Here is a 17,290-nt window from a genome sequence, read left to right as displayed (position 1 = left end):
CTCTCCAAATCTGCCTGAATTCACTCCCTGCCCTCCAGTGTGTTTACTGTGCCCCATAGTTCAGTGTCACTGTGAATTTAAACAAGGTGCTTTCAACACCTTCATCCAAATCACGGATGCAGATTTTAAACAGTGCCCGTCCAAGGATAGAGCTTTGGGGGACACCACTGCCCACATCCCTCCAGGGAGAAACCAACCCATCCACCACCACTCTCTGGGTGCATCCCATAAGTCAATTTTTCACCCACCTTACTGTGAAAAAATCCACAGCACAGCTGCTCAGTTTGCTCATAAGAATTGATTCTCCCCAAAAGGGAAGTTCTGCTTTTTCACACCAACCCTATCGACTGCCTTCCTCCCCAGGCTCTTTACCTTGGTGTGACAGGGCAAACAACACCAGCTACAGCTCCTGCTCTGGACCTTCAGACAGGGGAAGCTTGTGCTGCCTCTACAACCTCATTTTTACCTCTCTCCCGCAGTGCACCAGTGGTTGTCTTACCCACCAACTCTCACACAAGTGAGAACCCTAGGAAGAGAAGTGGTTTATCAGAGTAGGGCCTGCCTTTGTCTCTGACAATACTGTGTCTACTTTTGGGTCCCTCAATACAGAAAGGACGTTTACAAATTGGAGAGAGTCCAGCAGAGGGCAACAGAAATGGTTTGGGGGCTGGCGCACATGACTTATGAGGAAAGGCTGAAGGAACTGGGTTTACTTAGTCTGGAAAGGAGAAGACCAAGAGGAGATTTAATTGCAGCCTTCACCGCCCTGAAGGGCAGTTCCAAAGATTATGGTGCTGGATGTTCTCAGTGGGGGCAGATGACAGAACAAGGAGCAATGGGCTCAACTTGCAACATGGGAGGTTCAAGTCAGATATTAGGAAGAGCTTTCTCACTAGGAGGGTAGTAATGCCTTGGAACAGGTTACTCAGAGGTGTGGTAGGATCTCTATCCTTGGGGGTTTTAAGATCCAGCTAGACAATGCCTTGGTTGGAATCATTTAGTTGGGGCTGGTCCTGCTTGGAGCAGGGGGTTGGACTAGATGTGACCTCCTGAGGTCCTTTGCCACCCTAACTTTCCATGATCCTGCAATTGTATAACAGCACTGTGAAACAGCATGGAGCCTCCCTCTGGTAAGGGATTCCACAGCAACAGTGGAGACACTGGGCATGGAAACCAGGGTTTTCTAAATGTAAAGAACATGATTTACCAATGCGCTGTATCCCCTGTGCCCTTCACAGCACTCAACACCTGCCTCTCATCTGTGTCTGCACTTCCCTGCAACAGAGTTCCTGACTCTCCTGCTGGTGGGATTTACTCAGAGCTGAGCTCTGTCCAGGTGTGGGGAAGGGCACTGCCGGGTCCTGCTTCTCAGCTGGGAAGTCCCCCTGGCAGACCAGAAGCTGCTCTATTCCATCGGGTGGGCAGTGCGTTCTGAGGAGTCTTGGTACACACAGAGAAATGTTCCCCAAGGCCTCTGCTGGGCAGCCCCTGCACCCACTAAAGTAGGTGTTGCTGGGGTGAAGTGGTGTCAGTATCCAGGCCCTACCCGGGCATTGGGCTTGGGCGGTAGGTGCGGCTGCAGGGGTGGAGCGTCTGCACTCTGCAGAAAGGTGCGGATATAAATATTCTGAGCACTAGTCAGCTCCATGGTGGAATGGTCACTGTGTGGCCTTTGAATGTAGTGATCTGCTTTCAACTCTTAATGGGGATCCAACTCCAGCTCCCAGTTGCCTTCCACCCACTTTGCCCTCCTGGAGTGATGAGCAGCCATTGGCAGGAGGTTGCGTGGGTGAAATGAAGCCAGGAGCATAGGTGGAGGAAGAAAATATGCTTTGGGGGGGCTCAGTGCAAGCGCACACAAGCACACACATGCACCCCTCCCCACCACCCAAGCAAGTAAATTTGTCATGAGGAAGGGGTATAGGGGGGCATATCAAGGCCCCATGGTGAGGGATGGAGTGGGGCAAAGGCAGGGACAGGGGCTGGGGTCAATATGGCCCTGGGGCCAGGTCAGGTCATGGGATGCTCGCTGCCCAGGTGGCCCATCTCGGGGCGTGGGAGTACTTCTGCCATTGCGCGAAGACCCGGGGGTGGAGGCAGCTGCTGCTGTGGGCTGTGCTCCACACCCTGCTGCAGATGCCCCAGCAGCTGTGCAATGCTACATGCCTCCTGTGCATTAGCTGTGCCACCTGTCCAGTGGTGGGATGCATGTGGTGTTATGTGGCTACCGGGGCATGGGCAGTGTGGTGTGGATTGCAGTCTGCAGTGGCAGCTGCCTCTGCCCTGCACACAGCACAGATTGGAGCGGGGGCAAATGCCCCGTGCGTGTGCCTCAGGGGTCCATGCAATGGTGGGAGTCCCCACACTCCTGGATGAGTTGCCTGGACAGTGAGTGTCCCAGAACCCACCCTGGCCCCAGGGTCCCATTCACCTCTGTGGGGGCCTCGATCTGTGTGCAGGGGCATGCAGGGTGCACATCATAGCTTTGCCTCAGGCTCTGGCCCTGGCCCCATGCTGTCACCACCCCATGACCCCACCTCATGATCCCAGCCTTGTCCTCTCATGCCACCTCTGAACACTGCTCTACACCTACCTGCAGTCCCATCCCACTTGGGGATATTTGGTGAGTTATTGTAGTCGGAGGCATGCTGATCTGGCCTGTGACAACTCATGAAAACTCCCTATGTGGCCCCCATGTCCAAAAAATTGCCCACCCCTGCTGTGTAAGCTACCCTTGGCATTGGTTTCAAGCAGTACACAGAGAAACTGGGTTATGGTTGTATGATCTCAAGAAAGAGTCCCTTTAGGGAAAGCATAAAAGGGTGACCTGATGCTCACCAGTAGATTCTGTGCTCAGCTGTCCGGAAATATAATTTAATGAAAAACACCATATTTCTTTCTTTATCTAACATGATAAAAAGGATGCTGAGCTAAAGTTATACATTGGGCACACCTAGTTTAACAACTGAGTAAGACTGGCAGGATTAAAATATTAATTTCTGTAAAAGCTCAGTGTTGACACTGGATAATGACCCAGATGCCTTGTTCTGGGGGAGACCAAAAGCCCTCAGACCTCCCATGAACTTTCCATTCAATAATAGGCAAATTTATTAATGCAGAGTGATAACAGGAAAGAATAGTACAAGTAATTCTTTAGCTACCAATCCTAGGGCTCTCATCAGAGTCAAGATACATCTGGCCAGGATGCAGGCTTCACTTTGAGGTTCTCAGTTGAATGTCAGATATCAGCAGCCTGGAGGTTAGAGGCCAAGCTTTCCCCCCCCTTCCCAGGGGGTGGATTAGATGGGTTGGTGACATGCCCTCTATGAATGAAGTCTTTGGGTCTCTATCTCAGGGACCCATCTGTCCATGTGGCCTTGGGGGCCCCCCTGGGTCCTCCTTTCTTGCTTTAAAGTCTCTGCTTTTGTATTCTTTTTCCCTCCTGATAACTCTTCATCCATATCTATTACTGATGGGTCTTTCTGTGGTCTTTATACTGTGCACAGTCTGTCCTGTCAGCAGTGTTCACTTTAAACTGCATGCATGTGCGGCCACGCACAACTTTTTAAGTGGAGAGGAGCTGGGCGCAGAGTGCGGTGGAGGCACTGGGGCTGGTGTGGGATACTTACTGAAGCTAAGCTCCTTGCTCCTCATACAGGGCAGGCAGCAGCTTCTCCCTGAGATGGGGGCAGGGAGAGGGACAGAGACGGGGATAGAGACAGAGACGGGGATGGGGATGGGGGTGGAGTGGGGGCGGGGACAGAGGCAGGGGACAGGGGCTGGGGCTGGGGGCTGGCGTGGGCTCTGCCGGCTCCGGGGAGTTCCTCCACAGGCTCTTCAGTGGGAACTGCTCCACTCCCCAGCTCTGATGCCATGTGCCTCCTCACTCCCTGAGGTGATACGAGGGAGCAGAGCAGTTCCCCAGTGCTGGTGGAGCCCGTGCCACCCCCCAGCCCCCATCCTGAACCCCATCCCCATCTCTGTCCCCATCCCCACCCCATTTGTCCGGCCCATGACTCAATTCTATCGATTGATTGTGTCTGGCCCATGGCTGGGCCACAGCACTCCACTCCACTGCTCTGGGCAGCAGTTAGCATGGAGAAGGGTGATGGATGAACCCTGCCCGCTCCCACCTGGACACTTATTTTGGGACACGTACTGGCGGACCACACCGCACCGGAAGGGAGAGGTGGCACTGAAGCAGCGCACTCATGGACTGAAGCAGTGTACTCATGGACCACTACTCCTTAGAGGGAACATTGCCTGTCAGCATATTCTTTTGTTTCACAGGCCCATCACATGCATGCATCCTAATATGGGCTTTCCAGTGTCCTAATTTGGTCTGTTCCCCAAGAACTGGAACTCTTAGGCCCCCCACTATTGGGCTTTGTGAGCTGGTGCCACCTTATCTCATGTTATGGAACGGTGTGGTACATGTCCACAATTTTCCAGGCTATATGTATATCTGTTGGCCTTGTTGCTTGCCTGGGCTAGACACCCTGTCTGCCTTGAAGGCTGTGAAAATGTGGGAAAACCAGGCATTTAGAAATCAATTAACCCTTGCTACTGTTCTGAAGCATTATTCTAATATATACGTATATATACCTGCAAGCCAGATCCCAAAAACAAACCTCTGAATGCCATTTTCTAGCCGTCAAGCAGGGATGTGGAAAATTACTAGTCATCTTTTCCACTCTTCATCCTTGTGGAGAGAGAGCCCCCCTCTCTGTCTTGGGATCCCTCATTTAAAATGAAAACAATGCTACGAGGAAATAATAGCTGAGAAATCCTGCCCAAGTCCATCTAAGCAAACATCACCCATTCCCCACCTGCATGCATCCATCTTCCTAAGAACTTCCAAATACCTGCCCTGAAGGAAAAAGCCCAGTGACCGACTAATGGAGGGTATGCATTTAAGACCCAGAGATGAAGTCTCACACCACAGAATAGTAGAGATTCCCTGAAATCCAGTAAGTATTTGGCTCTGCTGTTGATTTTACAAGGCAGGTGGTGAATTAGCAGTGATGGCTTTTAAGTCTTCATGATCCAGTAGTTTCAGGGGTTAGCACTGCTAAGCTACACCAGTTTCTGTAGGTAGTAGTACATAAGGAAGCTATATGACTAGCATCCCATCCAGCCACCTTTCAATGTGCAGGACTATTTACCAAGTACACACTGACAGGTGGATTGAATTAGGGGGAGCATTAGCACAAAGGCAGAGTAAGGCTTAATCTTAACTCAGTAGAGCTGTAGCAACACTTTGAGCACTTAGCCATCAAACTCTTTTGAGATGGGAAAGGACATAATATAAACGTCTAAGTCAAGAAAGTCTAATTATAATTAAGAGGAATTAAATCTACAGAAACTTTACTAACTTTGGGGGAATTGCTCTGAATTGTGCGCTACTGTACTTTGGTGAAGACATCTGCCAGCTAAATACATCTATGCAGAAAAAGATAATTAAATGACACATTAGAAAAAGATGGACACCTTCTTCCAAGCAAATTATTTGCGTCCAATAAATTTCCCAAGGGCAGCTTTGATTTCCTTGTTTCTTATGCTGTAGATGATGGGATTGGCCATTGAAGGCAGTACAGCATACATAACAGTCACCATGAGATCCAGAGCTGATGGGGAGTTGGATGTGGGCTTCGTGTATGCAATTGTGCCAGTGAAAATAAGCAAAGAGACCACAAGCAGGTGAGGAATGCAGGTGGAGAAGGCTTTCTGGCGGTCCTGCTTGGAAGGGATTCTCAGTACCACACTGAAGATCTGAACATATGATACAATGATGAAAAGAAAACAACTAAAATATAAAGACATACCAAAGACAAGAAGCCAAACTTCACTGAGATATGAGTCAGAGCAGGAGAGCTGGAGCAGCTGGGGAACATCGCAGAAAAACTTCTTAATGATGTTGGAGTGGCAGAAAGGTAACCGAAAAGTGTTACCAGTGTGCAGTGAGGAGTAGAGAATGGCACTGACCCATGCACTGACTGCCATCTGGACACAAGCTCTTCTGTTCATTATGGTCTCGTAGTGCAACGGTTTGCAGATGGCAATGCATCGATCATATGCCATGATGGTGAGGGAGGCAAAGTTGGCTGTAACAAAAAAGAAAAAGAAGAAAACTTGGGCAACACATCCAGCGTAGGGAATGGACCTGGTGTTCCACAGGGAATTAGCCATGGATTTGGGAACAGTGACAGAGATGGTTCCAAGGTCTAGGATGGACAAATTCATCAGGAAGAAGTACATGGGAGTGTGAAGGTGGTGGTCGAGGGCCACCAGCATGATCACAAGTAGATTTCCTATCAGAGCTGCCAGGTACGCTGCTAGAAAGATGGCAAAAATTAAAGGCTGCAGCTCCTGGCTGTCAGAAAAGTCCAGGAGGAATTCAGTTACAGAGGTTTGGTTGAACATTGAGTTTGCAGTCCATCGGGGGATGCCTGTGGAGGAGAGAACAGGGGGAGCAGTCACAATCAGATAAGCACGGATAAAATCTCAGATTCTCCTGTCAAAAACATCGCACAAACACTTTCAAACACACGCAGCATCTGACTGGTGCCAGATTTTGAGTCAAAAATCTTTTTTGATTGAAATGTTGGCTTCTATGTACAAGTGCCAGGTTGTATGTACCAATCCCACACCCAAGGTTTGCCCACAGCCTGACGGCCACCTACTTGCGAACTAACATACGGTGCCTCATACCAGCTGGATAGTCAGCTCGATGTGAAAAGGGCGTGCTACTACTACGTCTCTATTGCTTGTGCTCTGTGTAATCAAGCTCTGTCATAGCCACCTGGACGACAAGCAGAGTTTTAACTACTTCAGTGCTCTGCTCATTTGTTCACCACACTTCGATTAAGTTTGCAACACCATGGCAAAAACACAGAATTTCAATCTCGTTGGCTTTCTTTAGGCCTTTAGCTTCCCATTTTATGTATTCAGACTTGAAGCAACTTACTGCACTGGTGTGGGTTTAGTTTCGTCTTTTCCACAAGCTTTTGTTGCATTTGATCTTCCCGTGCCAGGATTCGTTGCTCATTACACAGCCCTCAATCTATTTAATCTCTCTTTCCTTTGCTGCTGTACTTTCTAGATGACAAAGACACCAATGATTGGATTCAAGCCTATTTCTGTCTACAGATGAACTGGCCGTAGCTGACGTTGAGCTCCCTGGTATGAAAGATCAGAAGCTGCAGTAAGGTGATTTATCAGTGTCAATAGTCTAAGGGATTACGGGACTCATTCCCTAGAGCTCTGCATAGCTCAGAAGCAGAGGCCCAGAGGAAAACAATCCTGAATTAATAGCTTTTCAAGCTAAGGAGACAATCGTGGCTCTCTAGTTTGACCTCGTGTACAGCACAGGACATAAGTTTCATCCAGGATTCCCTGTTTCTAGTTCTATGCAACCTGGGGGACAGAGTGGCAATGGTTTTTCGGCAGCCGCAGATGCAGACAGATGCTCAGTTGAACTTAGAAAGCTATATGAACTGGTTGGATAGTTCTCTTTTCTTAGGGGCTATTTTAAATCCCACTATCTGCTTACCCAAATCTTTAGGCATCTCATTGGCCATGTCTACACAAGATGCTACACAAGTAGCATCTCCGAATGGCTTTTAATGCACTGTTTTTTTCTTTATTTTCTTGGTGGAGCATGGTTTCATGAGCTGCCACCAGGTCATGCAGCCCCTGAGCTGTGAGAGGGCCCGGTGCTTCCTTCCACAGTGGTAGTGCCTGCAGGGCCACCCGGGGTGGCTGCTACCTGCCTGGGTGCTGCCCCAGCTTGGAGGCAGCGCCCACAGGATTCAAGGGTGCATGGGGCGCTGGAAGCCTGGGCGTGCTCGGGGACATTCGGGCTTGGCAGGAGGCTTCCAGCACCCCATGCATCATCACCTGGGACCACCCCAGGGAATAGGCTGGCTTCCCCATAAAGGTGGAAGGAGGGCATGTGGGTGTTCTGGCAGCTGGATATAGTGTCGGGGGCCGTGCACGGGGCACTGGAAGCCTGCCAAGCCTGAGCTTCCCCAGGAACGCCCGAGCTTCCAGCGCTCCGTACACTGTCCCCGATGCCTTCTCCAGACAGGCCCCTTGTACGCATGACGAATATTGCTGTAATTTGTTGAATAGGAAACTAAAAGACATGGGATGTGTTTCAGTTTTCTATGTGAAAAATCATTTAGATTGAAATACGCTGCTGAAGGTGTACACTGTTACAATTTTAATCATAATATGCCACCAAACGTGTACACTGTTATGCAATTAAATCATTAAAAAGGACAATTACACCACTAAAAGGAGCAATTAACTCACATGTACAAGGGCCGTTCATCACATGTACAAGGGCCTGTATATGTCAGCTCAACAGAATGAACTGCATCACAAAAAAATGGCAGGTCAGCAATGAGGTAGTAAAATGTTAGCAATGTACACTTTACTGTTATGTGTGAACAGTGGTTCCTGTAAACAGCTGGTGCTTCTTTGTCTAGTGATCCAGCTGTGGAACAGGGCAGTTCCCATGGCGTTCTGGAAAAGATGAACATTTCTTCTCCTGACCATTAAGGCTTCATGAAGACAATGCGGGGACATACACTGAAACACTTTGCCCCGCCACTAACCTTCAAATGAACTGACAGCAGTGTAGCGCTCCTCCCAGAGAAGCTCTGACACTAGCATTGGGCCCTTTCCTCTCTCAGGGGAGGTTGCAAACCTCTTGGGAACAGTAAGGTACTAACAGAAATCAGAGGGCATTATGGACCCCCCCAGTTCTAACCACCATCCAAAATGGCTCTGCTTAGGTGAGGACAAGGGCAGAACTGCAGGGTGGGTTCCTTGGGCTCCACAAAGCAGTAGGTCTGAGGAGCAGAAGCCTATTCAGATGCCAAAGAGAGTTCCTCTGTCTCAAAACCATTCACTCAAGCCCTCTGCAGACTCCTCAGACACCACTGCAGGAGGGCCTGTAACACAGGTGTCCCACCCTGTGGGTGCACGTTCCACATACTAAGCTTTTCTGCCAAGAGAGTCTGCTCTAAGTTCAGAACTGCCACGGTTACATAGCCATGCTTGGTGTACACACACTGGATTGAATTCCTTTAAAGGATTGGACACCCGTCCAGCATTAATCTGGATTACACTCAGTGCATCTACACAAGATGCTTACTGTGGAGTAGACTAATTACCACATGGCTTGTCTTTGGGATTGGGATGGGGTGTTTGGGATCATGTACTGATGAAGAGAGACCAGACCAACTGAGCATAGGCAGGTGCAAGTGACAAGGATATTGGGGGGACCATGACCGTGCCCAGGGGAGACTCAGTGAGACTCAGGACTGTCCAGATGAGTGCACACGTGCTTCTTGCCACATCTCAAACCCCTTTGAGGCGGGGAAGAGGCACATGTGGGAATGCTGGAAACTTGCAGAAAATTAGACCCCTGAATATCCAGGGGTCTAAAAAACACAAAGTTAAAAAAAACAGGACAGGGCACGGTCCCACACTGCGCCCGGAGGCAACCGGATGCTGGGTCCTCCATGAAGACACTCTGGCTGCCAGAGCATCTCTATGGTTGGCCCCTCACCCTGGTGCTGAACATGTGGCCCCAGGACACATGCTCAGCACCAGGGCTCCAGTGCCATGAGTAAGGAGTCAGGGGGCCTGGAGGAGGGTGGAGGGGATTAATGAGGGGACCCCCGCTGGCCTCGCCCCCCCACCCTCCCCACCCCTGCTCTGCCCAGGCCCACACTCTGCCTGCCCCCAAGCCCCCCTGATCCCTGTTGTGCTGGGTCCCTTCCTCCCCAGCCCCCCCAGGCCCCCACTCCCTGCCTGCCCCGGCATATGGCAAAGGAAAAAAACAAAGGAAAAAAATCCCCAGCGCTTCCTGGCAGTTGTAGATGCTGTCTGGCTCACTGGGGCCCAGCCCACACACTGTGCAGAGGAGTGACAGCCCCAGAGGACCCAGCCTCGGCCCTCCTGTCCTGTGCTGCCTGGGGGGCTCTGCCAGGAGGCACCAGAGCCCCCCGCCCTGCCCTTGCTTCTAAGGTAAGTAGAGGCCTTTTCTCCATTTTTTCCATTTTTTTTTTTAAGTGACGGAGCCTGGATTGGGGAGGGCAGCCATTGGGGGGTCTGGGGGAGTGGGGGGTTGGGGCTGGGTGGGGGAGCCATTGGGGGGGCTGCAGCAGCTGGCAGGGGATGGGGCCAGATGGAGCACCAATTGGGGGCCTTGGGTTCAGCATGTGGGCCTTGTGGTGGGGGGGGGGGTTGTCCCCTGCAGGGACCATTTAGCACTTGTTGGGGGGCTATAGCCCTTGTGTTGGGGCCATAGCCCCTGCTGGGGGGCCATAATCCCTGTGTGCCCATGGCCCTGCAACAGCCAGTGCATTAACACTGTAGACAAGGTTCCTTGGGTGAATTTGATATCTTTTATTAGACCAACCCAAATAGTTGGAGAAAAGTTATTAAGCAAGCCTTCGGGTTCAAAACCCCTTCGTCAGGCTAAGGAAGTTTCAGCAGTTGGTGTGCGCTCTTCCTGGGTGGAATGAAAAGACTTTTAATTTGGTTCTCAAGTTCCCTCACTGTGGGGATCACCTGGCTGAGGAGGGCATCACCAGCACTGAGGGTCTTGGTGGCCTCGAAGAAGGCCTTGAGGACCACCAAGATCTGGGAGATGGTACCCCACTCAGCTCTTTCATGGGGCTGCTGATCTCAATCTCCCCAAGCAAGGCCATCACATGGATGGCCTTCTGCTTCTCCACCAGCCTTTTGAGCATCAGGTATATGGAGCTCCACCAAGTCTCCACATCCTGTATGATTTTGTGCTGCGGGATTCTTCAGCTCTGCCTGCTTCTCCCACAGCATCTTGTTCCGCTTGATGCTGTGGTGGAAGTAGCTTGCCACCTTCCTGCGTTTTAAAATTAGCTGGCTCATCACTGGCAGCCCTGTCCCCCTCCAAGGTGTCTCTGTCTATGAGGTGGAACTTGTGTGGCACACAGCAGATGCCAACAAAGTCGGCATCATGGACAGCCTTGACCATATTGGCCCCATTGTCGGTGACCATGAACCTGCGGATGAGCTCAGCCTGCCCAACAAGCCACCCCTATACCATGTGGTTCATGGCCACCGTGATCTCCCTTGCCATGTGGGACTCATTCAGCACCTCAACTTGGAGAAGATCCCACTGATGGCCTGACTGATTGCATCAGTGCCCCATGAAGGAGAGGTAGGTGTGACCCCCACTCTGGCAGCTCCAGATGTCAGAGGTGAAGTGCAAGGCTACCTGTGGTCTTGCCTTGTGCAGCTCCTCCCTCAATGTACTCCCTGCATGCCTCATATAGGGAGGTTACCACCATCTTACTGAAGGTGGTGCATGCGGGCACTTGGTAGGATGGGGCCATGAGCACCTTGGGCTTGAGACGGGATCTCTGGCTGCGAAATCTTCAAGGTAAGTGCCAGCCAGTGTCTTGTGCAGTTAATAATGGCAGTCCATGCCATTCTAGATACGGGGTGTGATCAGATGCTAGTTAGAGCGGGCCTGGTGCTGCATGAGGAAGGGGCAAGGAGCAACCCCATCAAGATGCTCTGCTTGTGTGGGGAAGCTTCAGTATACCCCAGGTGGAGAATTCAAGTGAGTGTACAAGGGGTCACCAGGGTGACATCAGTGGGAATGGCAGCAGACCTACCTGACTCGATGATCCTCAGCTGGGATTGGCCAGAAACCTACATTATTCTGGAGAACCAACAACCCAGAGGGACTGGAGATCAGGGCTGGTGGGAGAAGAGACGCTGACCGATCAAGACAAGGAGATAGGGACCCTATGGGATCTCGAGTCATCATCAGTGGAGTCCATTTCCAGGAGGCCCAATGGGAGAAACCTGCTTTTCAGGCCATCTGGGAGACAGAGATCACCAGAGATCCCTGGAAAGGCCCATGGCATGTGTGACAGCTGAAATCGTGTTTGTGTGATAAAGGTGCTTGCTGAAGGCTGTATGAAGATTAAATCAAGTGTTTTTCCGTGTTTGTTTAGATATTAAACTTTATGTTGTTGCTAAAAACCTAATTAAAGTTTAAGATGTAGTGAGGCCTTGTATAAAGTAAGGCCTAGTAAATTTAGCAAAGCCTTGAAGTACTAAGGCCCTGTGGCATAGTTAAAATTACCTTATCAAAGAAATGCAAGGCTTGTACTGCTATTGGTCAGTCTAAGGACAGTTGAAGTAAAAAGAATCTGAGTGGTTGTACGCTATCAGTATCATTCAGAAGCTTTAAATGAGCTGGAAAATTTGGAAACCAGTCAGAAGGAAGATACAGCTCTGTGAAAAGGATTAGTAGCTGTTGCCTGGATCAGTGGGCCCGTGGACCTCGAGGAGCCCAAGAACTGCATCCCAGGGTCCTTCATGGTACCCCTTTGGACAGTGTCATTCGGGGACGCCTGACTTCACTGAACTTTGAGGAAAAGAAGCTGCTGTGTATCAGGCATCAGAGGGGACTGCCGATAAGTTGCTGATGCTAATTGCTTTTGTCTGTCATTGTTTGTTTTGTTACTACGTGTAGTTGTGTTTTTGTTAAGTCAATAAATCTTTCTTACTTTTCTACCCCCGACCATACTCTCAATCCCGAACCCTCTGCAGGCTGTGGCTGGGACATAAATTGGTGTCACGAACAGGATTGAGAGGCTCTTGTCCAGAGAGAAAGGTCGGAATGGAGGGAGTTGCGTGGGCCCCGTTAGTAGCTTTGCTTAAGGAGGTAATGGGGATGGAGAATCCTGGGTGGGTTAAGGATAGGTTGAGACCTGCCTGGAGTGACCCGGGAACTGTACCCGATCATTGGGCTAGGTTTGCTACTGCTGCCCGGGGTAAACCCGAGAAGGGGTGCCTGTCATGGCTGCTGGCAACATGCCTGCGGTTAGGGGCTGAAGAGAATGCCCAGGTCCAGGAAGAAGTCACCTGGCTGAGTAAGGGGTTAAAAGATGTAAACAATTCCAACAGCGTGGCATACACGGCTGTGCGAACTACGCAGAGCTGCTTGGAAACATTAAAACAGAAGAAAGGAAAAATTATGGTTCCACGTGTGGCTGCTCCCCTCCAGAAGAAAGTGCAGTTAGCGCAGGCTATGGAGCGATCCTCCCACAAGTGTCTGTATAGAGATAAACCAAAAGTTAAGCTCTGGGAAGATCAAAGGGAAGAGATTGATGGAAAGGAGGAGATTTATGACAAGCCTGGTTCTGAAACACCCCCGTATGTTCCTGCCCAGAGGGAGGAACCTAGTCAGGCCTTCCTCGCCCCGAGGGAGAAACTCAGCCAAGTTTTTCCCAAGGTTTATAACTCATTCAAGGCTGCAAGGAGAGAATCCCCGAACAGAGCTGCATTCCTTTACCTGTGCAAAGATTAAAAATATTCAAAAGGAGCATGAATGCAAGCCAGGAGAACCAGTAATAGACTGGCTAGTTCAAATGTATAGTGAAGGGGCGTTTGCTATTTCAGTGAATAGAGCCGAAGCAGCCCAAATAGTTCTGTGCCCTGAGCTCCAGTTAAATCAGTTTGCAAAAGGTGATGAAAATGTTACTTTGTTTTCTGCTGCGCTCCAAGCCATTGCAGCCAGTTATGGTAATATAAAAGAAGAGCTTAACCCTGCCTCTTGGGCATGGGCCAATTTTAAAAAGGCTGTCCGCTGCTTGTATCTATTATCACTAACTGAAATCATTCGTACAGCGGTTTGGACTCACACACCAGATGCAGAAGTCATGATAGCACTGCTGTGGAGGAGGTTTTGCCAGCAACCACCAACAAAGTGCACCTTGGCCTTGTTGGCCTTGGAGCCAGATGCGGTGAATCACTCGGTAAGAGATGTGATCAAGCAATTAGTGCAGCTTCTACCCATTTTGCAGAAGCCAAGGCTTACCAAGCCGATGAAAACTGCCAAGGCCATGGCAGTGGCCTCAGTAAAAGATAATCCCCCCGATCCCCCTGAATTGTTGAGAAAAGCCGGAAAAGGCAGGCCCAAGACTCCGCAAGCAAAAATGTGGAAAGACTTGTTAGCTGCCTGTTACAATGAGGTGCAAATCAATAAATTGCCCATCAATGCCTTGCAAGGGCTGAAGGCTAAATACTGTACCAAAAGGGCAAGACCAAAAGCAAAGCCTTTTGTGCCACCAACAGTGTCACCGGAGAGATTCTCTGCTTTGAGAGCAAAACTGTCAACATTTTCCCAGGCACATGCGGGGCCACCAGCTTTTACCCTGCCTGATCACATGGCCTAAGGAGTCCAGCCAGCCCAACCCCCAAAGAAAGGAGCCACAATGCGGGTAGTAGCAGGCTGAGGACCGGTATCTAAAGTTAATATTAGCCCCTTAATTCGGATACTGTACAGATTCAATTAAGTAAAGGTGAAAAGTCAATTGATATGCTATTAAACATGGGTGCCCAGATTTGCATTTTAGATTCCACAGATTGGAAAGGGGAGAAAGGAACCCCTTATCAAGTAATTGGAGTCGGAGGCACCAGACAACCAGGACATCTAGTCCGAACAACCTCTGCATTACCTAATGGCTCTAAGGTAACGGCGGCCGCAGTAATACTTAAAGGGGGACCAAGCTTACTGAGACTTAATGTACTACAAGGACAGCGGTTTGCCCTTGATCAAGAGAATTAGCAGTTCAAGTGTGTAGTGTCTCACCGAGAAACAGAAGAAATAGCTGTAACTCGATGTAGCATGATCCCACTAACCCTGCCTCCCATGAAAGGAGTACACAGACCCCAGTATTGAACTCCCCCTGAGGCCACACAGCCTATCCAGTGTATTATAAGTCAGCAGTTAGAAGATGGGACTATTATCTGAACCCACTCCCTGTATAACAATCCAGTGGGGCCAGTGCGCAAGCCAAATGGAGGGTGGCGATTGACTATTGACTTTCGAGCTTTGAATGCTAATACTGACCCCTTAACAGCTGCTGTCCCATCACTACCAGCCTTGACAGAAAGCATCCGATGTTATGGACCCGTGTAAATGGGATCCGTTGATATCAAAGACATGTTTTTGCTTTTCCCATCCAGGAGAGCCACTGGCCAGTATTTGCTTTTATGTGGATAGGGCAGCAGTATACCTACACCGTGTTGTCCCAGGAATGGATACACAGCCCCACCCTGGCTCATGGAGTTTTAGCTACAATAGTTCATGAAGTTCAAGAAAAGTACTCTGACGTACGCATGTGGCATTACATAAATGACGTCATAGTAGGCAGTCAAGACAGAGAGGCTGCCCTCAAGGCCTTTGAATCATTGAAAGAAAAAGTGCTTACCTTTGGATCCATACTGTATGAACAAAAAATCCAAGAGGTCAGGCCCCAGTGTGAATTTCTAGGAACAGCGTGGCAGAATGGGGGGCCACAACACCAGCTGAGGAGCTGCGAAATATAGTAGAGACCTCGACTCCCACTAATGTGAAAGAACTGCAAACCCAATTGGGAGCACTAAATTTCTGGCGTATGCATGTTCCTGAGTTTAGTGTTTTGGCTCGTCCCTTGTATAATCTGTGTAAAAAGAGAACTAAATGGGAATGGGGTCCTGAGCATAAATATGCCTTACAAGCCCTTAAAGAAGCAGTAACTGTTCATGCCTCTCTAGCAGCATGACGTCCCGAAGGAGAGCTTTGGCTCCATATAGGTGTCTCAGAAAGAGGACCACGATGGAGCCTGTGGCAGAAAGAGTCCTCGGAAGCAGAAGGAAAACCCCTTGGATTCTGGAGCCGAGGCTGGAGAGGGGCAGAAGCAAGGTGTACTCTCTTAAAACATGTTGTGTGCCGCAACAGCAGCCCTGGAAGCCACAGAAGCACTGAGAGGGGAATTGCCCACAGTTATCACTACTCCGATACCTATCCTCGGAATAGCTCTGTCAGATTGCCAGCTACCACCTGGGGGGAGAGCCCAAGACGCCGCGGTCCAAAAGTGGATTTATTACATTTTGAGCCAAGTCCAACAAGTAACCCCAAAGGGACGCCCTGCATCAGTTGAAAGAGTCACTGAAAGTACAATTAATGTTTATCCTGATCAAACAAGCTGCAGTGAACCTTCGCCCATCAAAGAAGCACCTCCTTTCTCACCTGAAATGGAGACCTCAGCCGATGTTGAAGTCTGGTCACAGATGGGTCTGCTTGAGGTCATGCCTGGAGAGCAGCTGCCTTGAGGATTCGAGATGGAAAGCAAATAGTATCACACGGCCTCGGAAAAAGCGCAGTATGCCGAGCTCCAAGCAGTGCTCGGTGTGGCTGTGTGGGAATTAATGGAAGGTCCGCATCCTAGAAGGCCCATCTATATTTATAGTGACTCCTGGATGGTAGTAGAAGGATGTACTAAATGGATACCCCTATGGAAAAAAGAGGACTTTAAAAGATGAGGACAAGACATTTGGAGCCACGAAAAGTGGAAAGCCTTATGGGAGTTAGCCCAAAATAAACTTCCTCTACACATCCGACACGTGAGTGCAGCACATGGAAATAAGGCAGGAGAAGGCCCAGAGGCAAAGTGGAATAGATGAGTTGATCAGCTAACAAGAGAAGAGAGTGCAGAAACCTTGTATGTTGAAGAAAAAGATAAAGTGGCTAATCCATCGTTACCCAACTCCTCCTCCCACTGCCCACCTGGGGAATGAGCCGCAGAATGGCTACATCGACAACATGGACACCCCGGGCGTGACGGAACCGCCCGCCTGGCCGCATCTTGGGGCATTCATGTAACTAAGAAAGAAGCCCAAGAAAGAGTTGATGCATGCATCACTTGCTGTGAGGTAAAAATGTGATTAAAACCTTGCCCGACTGTTCTGTTGCCATTACGTGAAGGAAAGGTAGCGTGGCAGGTATGGCAATGTGATTTCATAGGCCCCCTCCCTCGGACTTCCCGAAAGCGACAGTATGTGTTTGTGGCTGTGGAAGTTGTTACAGGAATGATGTTTGCCCACGCCTCAGCAAGAGCTACAGCCCAGGATGCTTGTGCAGCACTGGAAACTCTGCTAGCTGTGTATCCACCACCTACAGAACTACACAGCGATAATGGCCCTCACTTCCACAATCATCTTGTGTATGACTGGACCGTGAAACATAGCATGTTATGGACATATCACATCCCATACCATCCGCAGTCTAACTGATTGGTAGAGCAAGCTAATGGCTTCCTCAAATGCAATTTGCAGTTGGCCGCTGGCCCAGCTCTTAAAGACTGGGACTTGCACCTGGATCGAGCTATCAATTGGGCCAATAACTGGCCCCATCCGGGAAGTAGCCCTATGCAGCAGGCCTTTGAATTGG

General features: G+C 49.8%; 1 protein-coding gene across 1 annotated transcript; it reads right to left on the bottom strand.

Annotated features, from left to right (window-relative positions):
- Nucleotides 1-4,029: 4,029 nt before the first annotated feature.
- LOC132245802 (olfactory receptor 14A16-like) lies at nucleotides 4,030-7,366 on the bottom strand. The gene has a single exon (XM_059718758.1). It carries the CDS (start codon nucleotides 6,421-6,423, stop codon nucleotides 5,506-5,508), a length of 918 nt encoding a protein of 305 aa, XP_059574741.1. The 5' UTR covers nucleotides 6,424-7,366; the 3' UTR covers nucleotides 4,030-5,505.
- Nucleotides 7,367-17,290: the final 9,924 nt, after the last annotated feature.

Source organism: Alligator mississippiensis, chromosome 15 (assembly GCF_030867095.1).
Source record: "Alligator mississippiensis isolate rAllMis1 chromosome 15, rAllMis1, whole genome shotgun sequence".
NCBI classification, from domain to species: domain Eukaryota; kingdom Metazoa; phylum Chordata; order Crocodylia; family Alligatoridae; genus Alligator; species Alligator mississippiensis.
The sequence above is the reverse complement of the archived record's forward strand: the minus strand, read 5'-3'. Positions and strand labels throughout refer to the sequence as shown.

What these genes read in the sequence shown, in the direction of transcription:
- LOC132245802 (XM_059718758.1), bottom strand. Translation starts at nt 6,423, where the DNA reads ATGTTCAACCAAACCTCTGTAACTGAATTCCTCCTGGACTTTTCTGAC.